At 36.5% G+C, this 16833-nt stretch overlaps 1 protein-coding gene across 1 annotated transcript; it reads right to left on the reverse strand.

Annotated features, from left to right (window-relative positions):
* Positions 1–251: 251 nt before the first annotated feature.
* Positions 252–14755, reverse strand: LOC149413148 (uncharacterized). The gene is made up of 6 exons (XM_089645024.1): positions 14524–14755; positions 9997–10591; positions 9391–9577; positions 7771–7857; positions 2191–2340; positions 252–527 (listed from the first exon to the last, which is right to left on the reverse strand). Exons 1-6 carry the CDS (start codon positions 14641–14643, stop codon positions 341–343), a joined length of 1326 nt encoding a protein of 441 aa, XP_089501150.1. The 5' UTR covers positions 14644–14755; the 3' UTR covers positions 252–340.
* Between the last annotated feature and the right edge of the window lie 2078 nt (positions 14756–16833).

Genomic DNA, 16833 nt, shown 5'->3' on the forward strand with positions numbered 1-16833 from the left:
TACTCTTTAAATATAATAAATTTTCATAAAAAGTTGGCGAGTTGTTTGGTGACCAGATCTGAATATCCAGGTACTTTCTGTTCCCTTCTCCTTCAGCCTTACAACATACCCGAATCGTGGACGACATAGTACCAGTGACTCCGGAGTGTGGGGAACGGTTAGTTCTTGTGCGGGTATTCACATTGAACAATAATAATAATCTCAAATGATATTTTTTATTAATGTCGCAAACATACAAAAATTATCACAGGAATGTCGTAATTCTGAAATACCTGTTTATACATTGAGCTTTTTTTTAATTATTAAGATTGTATTCCTATTACTGGATGTATTAAGTTGATCATACAGCTTGAGTCTGCGCTCTGATGGTGGGCAGAATGGGAGGCCTCTTCGCCGGGGGCCTGTTGATGGCGTGCACGGAGGCCTCGTGCTTCTCCCTGTGCGCCTTCCGACTGAACTTGGCCTCGCAGATGGAGCAGGGGAACCTCTTCTCGCCCGTGTGCGTCACCAGGTGCTCCTGGAGGCCACTGGAACAAGCAACAGGACAATATAATTAAGACAATACATTTCATTAGTTAGAAGTGGAGTTATAATTCACCTATTTGTTCCCCTTAAAGTTTACTCTAATGCATAATAATTAATATAAAACCAGTCTCTCCAGATCCAGCCCGCCACGCAGTAGGTGGGCAAATGCATCCACCGCCAAGACCTAGACAAACCTCACCCCATGAACCCGGTCCCCCCTGCTAAGTCACCAATAAATGGTTCCCGGGGCGACAGTACCCATACCCGCCTCCCAAATTGATTGTATTACATAGTTGTTAATAAATTAATTGACAGCCCTGCCATCGTCGCCACTATTAAATTCGATGTACCGACGAAGAACACAAGACTAAATGTTACATTTTTCAACACATACACAACTAACTATCAGACACAATCACTACTAACCAATAGAATGCAAGATCTTGGCAACAAGTTAGTAGGTACTGTTGTTATATTTACTGACTCCATTTATAGGATTAAGCGTAATCTATACCAGCTCCTTGCTGTATCCTACGAATTATAGTACCATAGTAAGTGATATGTCTTATAGTAGAGTGTCTATTTTATTTTATGTTACTGTTACATGTTTTAATAATATTGTTTCATATTTAGTTTATCAGTTTTACATTACTTACCTTTATTCTGTTCTTATAATCTATGTGAAAACCCAGCTGGTGGAGACCTCTTACTCTGATGGGTGATGATACTTATTAAATTTCAACAAACTCCTGCTCAAACTCAGTGCTCCAAAGCCTCGAGCTTGCAACAAACATTGCAGATTCAATCCTCTGATAGATAAGTCCTCCATCATTGCACAAACAACAATCCTAGTTTATTATGATAGTAGTATTTTTTTTTTCATAGAGCGGAGACGGTTTACATATAGTTCCCATGAGCACTTAGGCTATAGGCCCATTGTACTATCTCCCATCTTACCTCATTCCTTTAACAGTCACCCGGTCCCTTTTATAAAGTTCACCAGGGTGGTTATCGGATATGTGGCTATGTTTTCTAGTTCCACAATGTGTATTCCCAGGTCTCATTTCTCCTCTCCAATCCCCCTTGGTTCCCTGAAGGCCCCAAAAGGGAAGAGGACTTTGTCTCTCCTCTCCACTCCTCCTTGGTTCCCTAAAGGCCCCGGAATGGAAGAGGGTTTCGTCTCTCCTCTCCACTCCTCCTTGGTTCCCCGAAGGCCCCACAACGGAGGAGTCTACTCTTCCTTGGTTCCCTGAAGGCCCCATGGCGGAAGAGTCCACTCCCCCTCGGTTTCCTGAAGGCCCCACGAGGGAAGAGGGTCTCGTCGCTTCTCTCCAATTCTCCTGATGATAGTAGTAGGGAGAAGTCAAATATTGCCAGGTTATTCATATCCTGATCTACCTGATCTGCGCAATTCACATACATTTCGATGTATGTGATTCATCGGTGTCTATCACTGTTCACGGATGTCGTGTATGTGATCCAGTCAAAACAGACCGCGTCATTACGCAATCTATCCCATTGGATAGATTGCAATGAAACAGCCAGCATTGTAAAGCTTAATCTTCCTATTTTGACTATTGTGCACTTGACGTGAACTATCATAAAAAAGCGCTATATAATTGAACTGTTGTTAGTAGTATTAGATTAGATGGTTGTTATACTCACAAGGCGAATACAAAGCTTTTATCGCAGTGCGGACAGTGATGGTTGCGAATATTCTCGTGTCTCTTGGCGTGGTAGTAACGCGCCTGTGGAGAGACAAATGCCTTGCCGCACGAGTCGCACGGGAAGTTTTTCTCTTTTGTGTGATAATATCTACAAAATAACAAGCATAATATGGTTCTTTATCACTATGCGGACTGACATCAGTGGCAGCTCGTCACATAATATGGTTCTTTATCACTATGTGGACTGACATGAGTGGCAGCTCGTGACATAATATGGTTCTTTATCACTATGTGGACTGACATGAGTGGCAGCTCGTGACATAATATGGTTCTTTATCACTATGTGGACTGACATGAGCCGCAGCTCGTGACATAATATGGTTCTTTATCACTATGTGGACTGACATGAGTGGCAGCTCGTGAGATAATATGGTTCTTTATCACTATGTGGACTGACATGAGTGGCAGCTCGTGAGATAATATGGTTCTTTATCACTATGTGGACTGACATGAGTGGCAGCTCGTGACAATATGGTTCTTTATCACTATGTGGACTGACATGAGTGGCAGCTCGTCACATAATATGGTTCTTTATCACTATGTGGACTGACATCAGTGGCAGCTTGTGACATAATATGATTCTTTATCAATATGTGGACTGACATCAGTGGCAGCTTGTGACATAATATGGTTCTTTATCACTATGTGGACTGACATCAGTGGCAGCTTGTGACATAATATGGTTCTTTATCAATATGTGGACTGACATCAGTGGCAGCTTGTGACATAATATGGTTCTTTATCACTATGTGGACTGACATGAGTGGCAGCTCGTGACTTTTGGGTGTACTAGAATGCTAATATTAAATAAAATGGCATTATTGATGTTGTTATACAGGGTGTATCGGCACTAACCCGACAAACTTTAACCAGCTATTCCTTAGCACATTTGGAGTAAAAAATGTTATGTACACTTTGCTGTCCGGTAACATTTTTTTTCTTTTAAAAACAAAAAATAAATAAAATTTCCACACTCCGCTACTGCCCACAGTATAGGGGTAAAATAATTGGCAACGCCGCGCTACTGTCATCTCTTTCACACATATTCTGTCTCAAGTCCCGTGTGGTTCCCGCCACCCCGTCTCGTATCAGTGGTCAGTGCTGTTTTGGGAGTTCGCATGTCATCAAGTTTCTAGTTTCGTTTTTGTTTTGTTATCTAAGTTTTTACTGTTGAAATATGCCCCTCAATTATCCACCTGCCGAGCAAGCAGATATTGTTTTTGTTTATGGATTTTGCAATGGAAATTCACGAGCAGCCGTAAGGGAGTATCGCATGAGGTTTCCTGGAAGACGCGTCCCACACCATGCTACCTTTGTCCAGGTTTGTACCCTATCAATTGTTTATTGAAACTATTTACATTCATTGATAATGCCAAAAAGCGCTTTTGAAATTTAAACTGGGAACATTAAAAACATAACAAGGGGCCACCAACTTTAAAAATGTAAATTGTACTTTAGGTGATTTGTGTTCAGTGGTCACTAAACGGCGTTTTAAAAAGTTAATTAATTTTAATCTCTAATAAATGCATCATTCACTGCAATTGAATTCACTCCCTTTCTCACCATGGGATTATTTAAATTACTTGAATTCAATTTCACCCCTGTGAATCCAAGATATCAACCGTACCTAGTTAAGAAAATTATAATTTAAAACACTTTGTTATACATTTTACTATAAAAAAATGAAATAAATGAAGAGAAAACGTAAGTTTTCTGATATGTGCCTAAAATAAGTGTTCTTTAAAAATAAAATGAGTGAAAAAGCCCGCGATTGTTTATTTGACATTATTACTGAGCTGAATAATAAAAGCAGTTGTTATTTGTTGTTTTGTTTCAGATGTATCAACAATTGCGTGACTGTGGCATCGGACGGATTGAAGGCGCCGGCGGAGGACACAACATCGTTCCTGTGGCAGTTGAGGAGAGAATCCTGAACTTAATTACCGAAGACCCCACGCTGTCCGTGCGTCGGGTCGCTCTGATGATAGGACACAGGGAACACATGGCGGTATGGAGAGTTCTGAAGAAGCACGGGCTCAAACCTTTTCACTATAGGCGCTGCCAAGGCCTCATGGAGAATGACCACTTTTCCAGAGTCGTGTACTGCAGAAGAATGCTGCATAATGTCATAAGAGATGCAGACTTCATGAAAAACATATTGTTTACCGACGAAGCACAGTTCACTAAAACAGGAGTGCTAAATGTGCACAACTTGCACCATTGGGCTGAACAAAACCCCAAGCTTGTTCGGGAGTCGTCGAGCCAGGACAGATTTTCCATCAACATGTGGGCAGGAATCCTGGGAAATCAAATACTCGGTCCAATCGAGTTGCCTCCCAGACTAAATGGACCGATGTATTTGGAGTTCTTACAAGTGCAACTGGGCGAGATTCTGGAAGATGTGAACCTCGAATTACTACGGAGAATGTGGTTCCAGCACGATGGAGCCCCACCACACTATTCGATTGCCGTGCGGAACTACTTGGATGTCGAGTTTCCTGGTCGTTGGATAGGCCGTGGAAGTCCGGCCATTGCTTGGCCACCAAGATCACCCGACCTGACCCCCCTGGATTACTACCTGTGGGGGGCTCTCAAGGAAAAAGTGTATGCTAAGCCAATAGCCTCAAGAGAGCAACTGCTCGAACGAGTGATGGAAGCCGCTGCAGAAATTAAAGCAAATCCTGCAAACTTAAATAATCAAAATATAACAAGACTACACGCTTGCATCGAAAATAATGGTAGTCACTTCGAACAAATGCTCCAATAAAAAAATTAACATAAACTACATGTCCGCATTTTCATTTATTATTTATTGGTAAAATTCTCACAATGTCATTCATTTACACATCAATATTACCTACATATCAATATTTAATAAAATCTGTAGAAGAGTATGCCCGTCGGCATTCAACAAGTTTTTCGACAAGTGTGTCGAAAAGCGTCTTCTCTCTTTCCTACACACTAAATATTAATGGTTAAAAATGAGACGACTGATGCTTGTAAGCGCGCCAATACGTAAAAACAACGAAACTCGAATAAGAATTGCCAGGTGGGTTTTTTAATCGCTTTAATCTGACTTTAAACAATAATTAAACACGTAAAAATTATTTAATATAATATTACAGTACAGTACTTTGAACCTTCGCAATAAATTTATTTGATTTTAAGTTTAGTTTGTAGAACTCCATTTCAATTTAGAGATTTTTTTTATTTTAACAGTCTTATTAAAAAATTTATAAAAACAGTGTGTTTATAAACAAGTTCTGCTAGTTGTAATTATTATTACGCGTGACAGCTGTTTCACCTTCTGACGGCATTATCAAACTTTGGTAAAGCCACTTACAGACGACGTAAGTGATAACTTTCTTTTTTTATTATTCTGGCTTTATTGATTTCCGAGTAAATTGTCGTAAATTATTATTTGCTAATCCCAATATTATTTGCTAATGCTAATAATTAAGTGAAATTTTAAACAATGCAATAATAGGATTATTGCATTGTTAATTTCACTTAATGTCGTTGGTATTTCCAACTGATGACTCAGGGGTTTATTTCCCTGAATAATTAAGTATTTTGGGGTCTAATTATTATGCATTTCATTACATCCGATAATTTAAACAATTTTTATGTTGAATTGGGGTAAGTTTTATGGCTAAGGGAAGGAGTGGAAGGTGAGGAAGTACCTGGATATTCAGATCTGGTCACCAAATACGGCTAGTCATTTCAAGCAACGTTTAAATTCTAAACCTGGATATTCAGATCTGGTCACCAAATACGGCTAGTCATTTCAAGCAACGTTTAAATTCTGAACCTGGATATTCAGATCTGGTCACCAAATACGGCTAGTCATTTCAAGTAACGTTTAAATTCTAAACCTGGATATTCAGATCTGGTCACCAAATACGGCTAGTCATTTCAAGCAACGTTTAAATTCTGAACCTGGATATTCAGATCTGGTCACCAAATACGGCTAGTCATTTCAAGCAACGTTTAAATTCTAAACCTGGATATTCAGATCTGGTCACCAAATACGGCTAGTCATTTCAAGCAACGTTTAAATTCTGAACCTGGATATTCAGATCTGGTCACCAAATACGGCTAGTCATTTCAAGCAACGTTTAAATTCTGAATTAATTAATCAATTACGAAAAAGCGTGGGGTTAAGAATATTTTTTTTAAATTATAGTTGTAATTTATTGTCGATTTTTTAAAAAAATTGCGATATTTTAAATAAAATTTAATAATTATTGTTTAAATAAATTAGCAATCTGGCAGCATTCATTTGCAGGTGGTCAATCCAATGCAGTCATGACGTTTGTGTGAGTGCTTTCCTTTGTCTCAGTGTGTTGCGCAGCAGTTTTATATGAACCGTTTTTTGATTCATCGGGATTGTTTTTAAAACTATACATTCTTTGTACCTTCAAATTAGTGGAAATAAACTTAAGTGTGTCAAGCTGCTCGTTATATTCCGGTAATTCTGGAAGGCTTTTAACATAAGCAATAATATTCATAAATCACATTCCGCGAAGTTGTAAATAACTAAATTTATTAAAAAATATACGTTGTAGGATAGCCTAGCAAGTAACATTTTGACAGAGCACTTACGGTGATTTAAAAAACAACGGCGCTGTTCAAATAATCCAATTATTATTATTGATAAGTACCTAAGTGAGGAAAATTGTTTTTAAAAGTGCTCAGAATTATTGGACTTCGATTATAAATTCAGGAAATCTACTAATTAGTTTCTTAGTTTCAAAATTAGACTATTTAATACGTGAAACGCGTAAGAGGTGAAACCAAAGCATTCCAGAGGTGAAACAATTTAGATACAAAAATAAAACTGATGTGTACAATACAAGAAGACAATCAGTGATTCGCATACGAAAAATGTGAATAATCATTATTGTTAAATAAAATATTTCTTTTCTGGTACTGGATTATGTAATACGGGCTTCGTTCGCAGCAACACGCGAGAGTTGCGATGTTGCTTTCAAATTTTGACAAAGGATAAAACAGTGGTGACATGTGGTGAAAATATGTTTAATTAATTTTTTATTAAAAAAAAACGTTACCGGACAGCAAAGTGCACATAACATTTTTTACTCCAAATGTGCTAAGGAATAGCTGGTTAAAGTTTGTCGGGTTAGTGCCGATACACCCTGTATAGATGTCACCTGTTACAGGTAAAAACATGCTTTTTTTTTAAACTGCGCCTTTTGTCGGACAAACACGTTTTTTTTAAAATTCCTTTTATTTTGAACATCAAGTGTTCTAAATTTCATCAGGAAGTATCAAAATTCTACTTTATGGTGTGGCAAAGGGGGATGGGGTGGTTTTTCGTAATCTCATGTAGACAGTCACTTTCCTCTTGTTTTGAAGGTCAAGTGTGCAAAATTTCATCAACCTTGGAGAAAATTTGTATAAATGGAAGATTTGTGTAGAAAACAAAGCCACACTGCCACAGACACTCTTCCTTATATTACGTAGATAGATAGAGGGAGTTATGAAATTTGCTAACCTTATGTGAGTGTTAAGTTGCTGTTTATCTCTTGCAGCGTGTGAACAATATTGACAGATGAAATTCCTCTCATCGGTGTGGACTTTCCTGTGTAATGAAAAACAAATGTAGATTGAAATGATACTCGATTAGAATGATACTCGTAGATACTCTCAGTATAATCGATTATAAGGTTCTCTCGACTAGAGTACCACATAAATAGATAATGGAGGCAAGAATTACTTGCACAAAGTATGACACAATTAGAATGGTAGATACTCTCAGTATAAGCGATTATAAGGTTCTCGACTAGAGTACCACATAAATAGATAATGGAGGCAAGAATTACTTGCACAAAGTATGACACAATTAGAATGGTAGATACTCTCAGTATAAGCGATTATAAGGTTCTCGACTAGAGTACCACATAAATAGATAATGGAGGCAAGAATTACTTGCACAAAGTATGACACAATTAGAATGGTAGATACTCTCAGTATAAGCGATTATAAGGTTCTCGACTAGAGTACCACATAAATAGATAATGGAGGCATGAATTACTTGCACAAAGTATGACACAATTAGAATGGTAGATACTCTCAGTATAAGCGATTATAAGGTTCTCGACTAGAGTACCACATAAATAGATAATGGAGGCAAGAATTACTTGCACAAAGTATGACACAATTAGAATGGTAGATACTCTCAGTATAAGCGATTATAAGGTTCTCGACTAGAGTACCACATAAATAGATAATGGAGGCAAGAATTACTTGCACAAAGTATGACACAATTAGAATGGTAGATACTCTCAGTATAAGCGATTATAAGGTTCTCGACTAGAGTACCACATAAATAGATAATGGAGGCAAGAATTACTTGCACAAAGTATGACACAATTAGAATGGTAGATACTCTCAGTATAAGCGATTATAAGGTTCTCGACTAGAGTACCACATAAATAGATAATGGAGGCATGAATTACATGCACAAAGTATGACACAATTAGAATGGTAGATACTCTCAGTTTAAGCGATTATAAGGTTCTCGACTAGAGTACCACATAAATAGATAATGGAGGCATGAATTACATGCACAAAGTATGACACAATTAGAATGGTAGATACTCTCAGTTTAAGCGATTATAAGGTTCTCGACTAGCAATCCGGTGGTCGCGGGTTCAATCCCCAGCGTGCGCAATTAAATTTTATTTAATTAATTTGTGTTATTCCACAATTAATTCATTTAAAATAATATATAGTACATTTGAGGCACGTTTCAGAGTGGAAGGTACTCTCAATACTGCCCTGGTGAAAGACCACCATTCTGAATTGAAATGTTGTTTTAAATGGCTTTAGCCGTATCTGAAGAGTCAGGTTCTTCTGCTCCCTTCCCTTCAGCGTCACAACCTTCCCCAATTGGATATGCTAGTCTCACTGGCTCCAGACGGTTGGGACTGTCGTGCGGTATTCACATAACATTTTTTTAAATAAGAAGCATCTTGAGAGACCACCGTTCAGATTGGAAGCGTTGCTTGAAATGGTAATGCTATATTTAGTAATCAAATCTGCACAGACAAGCACTTCCCAATGTTCTCCTTCTCCTCTTATATCCTTTGGGGTTGTGATTTTTCTTACTCACAAATGTAACTGAAGCCGACTGTTGATAGGGAAGGTCTTATTACAGCCGGGGTGCGTGCACTGGAAGGGCAGGGCTCCCTGGTGTCCCAGTTCGTGGGCCTTCAGGGCGCGTGCCCGCAGGAACACTCGGGGGCACAGCGTGCACAGGAGGGGCCCGTGGGTCGCGCGATGGGCGGAAGAACCAAATGCTGTAAATAAAACACACAATTTAATGTGTCATTATCTTATCCTGATCTACGTGGCTGTTGCATACGTGATCCAAGAAGTTTCACTAAAACACTACACTGTGTCAAAACATGCTGCGTGATAAGATATATCGCGCTGAATAGGCTAGTATTGAAAAGGTTAATTGAGTTGTCATTCTGATGAATATACAGTGTGTTCATATATTTGAATATAACCACTGAAGAGATCAACCAATAGTAGTGTGTTGAGAATTAGGGTCAATTTGGTCTTACTTCAGGTTAAATTGAACAAACAATCGATATAAATAAAAAATTAAAGGTTCGTTTGTTCAACCAGGGCAATACTAATATCTACCAATGTACAGAGCAGACGGCCCAAAGAAACCAGTTTTCTTTTTAAATATAACATAAATCAAACTCACTTTTTTGGCAAATATCACAGAAGTACCCTTTCAAGCGGAGATGATCCTGTTCATGTTTTTTTAAACAAGTTTTATTATCAAATGATTGTTCACATTTGCAACACTGAAATAATAACAACTGTTCTTCATCATTTGTTTCTTTGTCTTTGTTACGAATTATTTCATCTTTGTTTTCCCAAATCTTTTTCCGCTGTTTTTTTATTCTTTTGCATTTCAGTTTTCTTTTGCTGCTATCCATAATCATTTCAGGATTTATAACATTGTCTAAATTACTGTTAAATTCTGATCCATTATTAAAATCATTTTCGCAATCACTCTGAGCATGAGATTCAGAATCTTGAAATTTTTCTTCATTTCTAATTTCTTCAGTGATTTCATTTGTTTTTTCTAATAATCCTCCTTCAGTCTTAATAATATCACAATGATTTATTGTTTCTTGTAAGATATTCTCAACATTTTGTTCGATTAGAAGTCCACTTTGGCTGGCCAGTTTTATATAGGAATCCTCACAAAGCAGCTTGAATTTGTAAGCTGACTTGAGTTTTGTGAGACATCTTTTACATATATTTGTTGGAAGACCGTCATTTTCCAGGGCCTAAAACCAAACAAAAGGCGGATTAACCCTTTTCCTGCCCGAAAGTAAAGACAAGGTAGATACTCCCACGCCAAGGATTTTTAGAATATTTTACATCGCCTCATTATTTATTATCCTCAGCACTTAGAGATTGTAAATTATTACCAAAACAAAAAAAACTTGTTTACGTTACACTCTATAAAAGTCTAAGCAAGATATCTTTATGAATTGATGCATTATTTGACGAATAAAAACTATCTATGAAACATCAACAAACTTCGACCCGCCGCCATTATCAAATCAGTAATCTCACCAACACATACAGACATACTATAGTAATATCAGTATTCACGTCTCCGAAGCGGGACCTCTGCAACGGCTCACCATTAAATTTCTCACGATACAATTGTGATAATATTATTGTTTTAAACTTCATTATTTATTAAACTTTTATTTACAGTTTCTTATCGTATTATTTATGTTAATAGTTTTTATTCGAATGGTAGACTTTAAAACAAGAATGAATACACAATGCCACATTACACTGGGAACACATATCGAGCCATTTTTCTGCGGCTTTGTTTAAGTTTTGTATTCGCACAAACATGGCAGGCTCTGTATGGCTTGGATTGTTTTGATGTTTACAACCTCTTTTGAAAGCAGACGTAATGGTGTGTCATGATGAGACGAATGAGGAGTTGAGTAGAGTTGAGTTATTTGTGGTGTTTTGCGATTACTTGTCTTATCACACATAACTGATAATCGGGGAAGCTCATACCTGAATTTTTTATGGTGTTGTGTACAGTAAAAGAATTTAACAGATATAAAATCGAGACAATATTCTCTTATTTGGTCATCAGACAAGTCGCGTCGAGCCATGATGGAGGGTTACACAAAAAAAAATATTAGGAAAAACGACAAATTAACACAATAATTAGTTTCTAAACACAGATAATTAAAATAAAATGTATATTATTACTTTTTCACTCGAAAGGCGGATATAACAACTTATTTCATTTAAAAAAACAAAACATGTTGATTACCACAAAACTTATTTGCACTAAAAATATGACCACTTAATAAAAACAATTTGTTAAAATAATAACGTTAGAACCGCGATTCGTTGCAGATTCTAAGTATTCGCGAACCGTCGCGTCGAGATAAGAAGGAACCACGTGATACACTAACACAACTACGCGCGCGCGGGGAATTCAAACACTGAGAGGGGAAATATTGTAGTCTCCAGTTTGACGAGGTCTTTCATAATATAAACAAAATCATTTGTCACATCTGTGTAGAGATGTCGCTAGATAAAGGTTCAAATTATTTTTTAAGCCTGAGTTTTGCGCCATCTATACAGAAAGTTCCGAGATATCGCAAGATGAAATTAAAATCACGTATGATTGCGCGCGGCAGCGAGGGCCCGGAATCTTGAATCAAACATAGATGCGCACGGCAGCCTCCGGGTTAACAAAGTAAATAGTCAATATTTCAATAAACTCCCCCCTCCTGTATACTCCATGCCTTATGTTGGTCTTATTGATCTTACTCGTACCAAATACCCTATAATATTAATAATACCTCCAACTTCTGACATTTCCCATACATTCTGATGGCAACATGCTACAATAACATGAGTTGTATGCCTTGGTTTTCTTTCATACATTTTAAGCCCCCGCCTACCCAATTTCTACCGATTTATAACAAGTTTCTCGTTAACTCTTTATGTTAAGTTCCAAAAAAATATATGTTATTTTTTAAGATAATATCTATACATTTTTTACACCGAAATGTTAATTATATGAAATTCCCTCGATAGAAATAAATCGCAAAGTAAGCTCCAAAAATCTTTAAAAATCCGTTTTGTTCTGGTATTTAACGTTATAGGCATGAACAAATTCACAGTGTATCTTTAAATGCAACTAAAACATTTGTCGAGAGATTTTTTCTTTATTTCGAACGAGTCGTGTTTTATTAAATATGTTCACCATTTTCGCTTAATTATTATTATTTTTTAATATTAGCGCGCTCCCTCTAACATTGGTATTTACATATCTCCCTTTCAGACCATCTTTGAACGCTTACTACGGGGCCTCAGTGGATTTTAAATGTACATGAGAAATTCTTTGTTTTACGTGAATAAATTAGAGACCCATAAACAAACAAAAAAATTAGGTAACATACGTGCGATTTTACCGCTTTTATGCTCATATGTAAAAAAATATTAAAGCGTTTATTAACTCAGAAATGTAATAAAATACGTATGTAACTATTGTAAGATTTAAAAAACATTCTTATTTGTAGATTTCATCATTATTTAATAGGGAACATTTTGTTTGCTAGGATTTAATGAAATCATATTTTATTTCACCAACTAACCAATTTTTTGGCATCCTGAAAACGTCTTGGAGTGTTTGTAATCAATACATCCGTAAACAGGACACACAGAACTTACTTTTTGGGACAATTTAATGTAAATATTTATCAATATTGATCAAAACACAAATTAGAAAGGGCGAAACACTGCCACCAAGTACTTAATAAATTCAGTTTGCCGCCATTAAAAGGAATACCAAAGTCAATATGCTAAACCAGCGCCTCTAGCGGATAGAGTTGTTGATTTTGCCATTATTTCACTGGAGTTGGACGTATTATTAGCACATAGTTTGCGGGAGACACTTAAACGCATCTTTTGCAAACTGTTGGTAGGAAGCGAGAGACGCTTAAAAGCGTTTTTTGTATTTGTACACTATTGGTAAAGCGCGAGAGACACCAAAACGCGTTGTACACTTGAGTAACAATATATTACGAGAAACGTATGATGTTGGTTACTTTGTGAAGTAAAAATTAGGTGTTAGCTCTCGTGAGACGTGTACTAGGTACCCGGCAATTCGTGGAATTAGGGTCGGGTGGCCGACTGTGGTCATAAAACATGCACTTGAAATACAATAGCTGTAAGATAAACATTTCGTTTTTTAAATCTTTACATTTCTTCAGTGTTATAGCGATATTATTTCATTCAAGACATTCTTCATTCCGCTTTAAAAATTTTATACAAAATACCTATCATTGTATGATACATACGTAATGTGTGTTGAAAAGTTATTTGTGTGTTGTGCTTGAAAAGTTATTTGTTTTCATAATAAAGGGATATTTTTTTCATAAAAAATACCCAATAAAAATGAATGGTAATGATGTGATGTAGGGAAATTGGGAAGGGAATTGTTTCCAACGATTTCATACTATCATACAATATTAGTGGTTATTGTTTTGTATTTTTCAAAAATTTTAAATGTAAACCGAATCGGATAAAAATTGGCCGCTTTACGGCGTAGATTGATAAAAAAACCCCGCTGCAAACTTTGTATTAATATTATAGGGTATTTGTTCTTACACACTCAGTCACCATACAGTTGTCCATTTTGTAAAAGAAAGAAATAGAAAAACCTATTTCATTTAATTGTAGGTTACGGTTCTATCAACTTGGCGACAAACGGCCGCCAAATAAAAGACGAAAAATACTAAGGTGAATATTTACTTAATTTAATAGGTACAGATTATTGAAATTACACTTCGTGTCAATTTAATTACTACTAGAAACAACTATTTAAGTCGGAATAGATGGTAAAAGATGCATTATAATTCCATTTTTATTCGTCAAAGTTATAAATTTCGCTTAAAAACGATCCCTTTGCGCCATTCTGGATTTTTTTTTATCATAGATTAAAGTTTATGATAGTTTTGTTTCAATTATAAGCATAAACTACTCAATTAACCCAAACTAAGAACATAACTTATTTTGTGCATGTAAATATCGGTTTCTTGTAGTAATTGTTGAGAAAAAGTGTAATTTCGATAATCTGTTGGCTAAAAGTGCGGCGGTTAGGTAAATAATTACCAAGTTTACCGAAAAACAACTATTGGAATGTTTGCAAAGTAGGTACGTAACTTACAGTTACCGAAGTTAACTTCACGATCGCCTCGGCACAGGACATCTGAACATGACTTAAACAATTTGTTGTAAAGATCGGCTTCAATTCTCCACTTTCCAGACATATCCGACAAATTTCCATTACAAATAAGAAAAAACGAGATAAATAAAAAATAAACAAATACGACAACACAAATAAACAAACACATCAACAAAGATGCCGATTAGAAATTGCGAATCCAAACAAAAGTGAAATCCATAGATATACAAGTGTTTACAAGTGACATCTGTCAAAAAAAAGATATAAGGCTATTGAGTTGAATGGATCATTTTTGAGATACCTTCCTAATACTTTTTTCAGACAGGGCTATTTTATCAACTCTGTGTTGAATTCCACTTAAAAGCTATTTGAAAAGTGTGAAAACCCTTTAAACAGAGTTAATCAAGCTTTTAGTTGAGCTACGAAAGTTGAAAGCCCGTCTAATTTTCCCGCCGAATCTGGCTTACAAAGTGTCACTCCACCGGGGTTGATTACACGCTAGGATGTAATATCTGATACGCGAACCGCTTTTCTTTATTTGGGGCATAAATTATACCTAATCAAAAAATACCTCGGGATGACGGCGGAGGAGCTCGTACATATGTGCGCATAAAGAATAATGGTAATAAAAAATGATAATTAACCTTCCACGACGAAAGGGTTTTTTTTTTTACCCCACTCCCCCTTCTTAGTCTGTTGGAGGCTGGGGCTCGGGCTACCCCCATAACTTTGAAGATATTATCGGACCAGGTACAATTTTTTTATCAAGTTATTATGAAAATTGAAACGTGTCATGGGTATTGTACGCGCCTATTGCTTTGCGAGTTTATCTCGTAAGGGAAAAAAATATTATAGGAATCAAAGACAAAGACGAAATGCTTGCATACATCAATTTTCAAACTATCTATAACAGATATAACTCACTGTAAAAATTTTCGAGTGTATACTTCTGTCTTTTTTCCAAAATAATGCGTAGGCTTAAGTGAGACAAATAGCTGTTTTGCAGAAGGGCTTCGCAATGATATCCCTGTCAAAAGCGATAACAGATATACCAATACACCCAGCTATAATTATGTGTTGTTCGCAACAACTTGTGATATTTTAAGCTTTTTGCCATTCTTTTATTTGTTTAGAACAATATAGAATTTTCTTCTCTCTTGGCTATGACCGATACTCTATTTTTTCTTCTAAGGCTTTGCATATGTGTACGTAGGGATGGAAAATTTCTCCCCTGCAACACATAAGCCTCCATGAAAATTGGACCCTTATTTTCTTTGATAACTACAGAAAGCTACTTAAAGCTCTCTTGTACCATATATCTTTATAGACATATGTACTTAACTAATTAATACGTTATTTACGACCTTGAACGTAAATATTTTCGTATTTATATTGTAATTAAATTCCATCAAACGTTGTGTAATTTTTTGGTTAATGATATAGGATTTTAATTACTTTCATTTTTGTGGTAACCCTCTTGATTCTAATCGGGGCGTTAAGCTTCAAAACTGAGTTGGTCTCTCCATTGCAAATCTAGACTTAAATAGTTTCTCTAAATGAGCTAACTTTCCTATTGTAACTATTTTGATTCCCTGCAGCCTAACGATTTCGTAGTTAAACGCTAGTAAAAGATATTATACATGTTTATTTGGACAGGTAATTAAATATAACTCAAATGGTTAATTGTTAGTAAATTTGTTTATAACTATTGTGTTTGTTTGGCGTCACTCCTTTATTACTCTGCTGCTATAAGGTACATGTAAAGATTGATTTAGTAGGTTAATGTTATTAGTTAATTGTATATTTGACGAACTCAGAATAACCCCTTTGCTTGCAAAATTTGGCTCCTATCCTCCTGCAAGTAAACGAGGTGATCGAGAGTCAACGAGAAATTCGCACAATCTTGTGACACGATTCAATTGATTGGTACCTAAGTTACCGCGTCCCAAAAGAATCTTCCTTTGTCATCATGCACTGCCTTCAAGTCTTCTCCGAGCCTCGAAACCCCCAAATTCTTACTCCTCCTTGGACTACAATTTACTTAGGGCGAACCGGTTTCGTCCTATATACAATCATATACTCACGGTTGGTGTGGAATTACGGGTCGTGAATCCTCCTTCCACGTTCAAGAGACAATGCGAGAGTGATCCGGAGATCTAAAATGCAAGCTGTATGCAGGTCCGCATTCTCCAATGAACAGTACATAGAAATAAATATATGTATACATACATTTTGGGAAAGGTTTATAACTTGCAATACGAGGCTATTTGCTTCGCATTCCAAGCTCGGATC

Source organism: Hesperophylax consimilis, chromosome 22, assembly GCF_061612785.1.
Source record: "Hesperophylax consimilis isolate HC1 chromosome 22, BYU_Hcon_1.0, whole genome shotgun sequence".
Lineage (NCBI taxonomy): Eukaryota > Metazoa > Arthropoda > Insecta > Trichoptera > Limnephilidae > Hesperophylax > Hesperophylax consimilis.

Bases quoted from the DNA above. Each gene is read 5' to 3' on its own strand.
- LOC149413148 (XM_089645024.1), bottom strand. From the start codon at position 14,643: ATGGAAATTTGTCGGATATGTCTGGAAAGTGGAGAATTGAAGCCGATC. The intron at 10,592-14,523 runs GTAAGTTACGTA...GTTTGGTTTTAG, and splicing joins TGAAGTTAACTTCGGTAACT to GCCCTGGAAAATGACGGTCT. The intron at 9,578-9,996 runs GTGAGTTTGATT...TTTTATTTACAG, and splicing joins CTGTGATATTTGCCAAAAAA to CATTTGGTTCTTCCGCCCAT.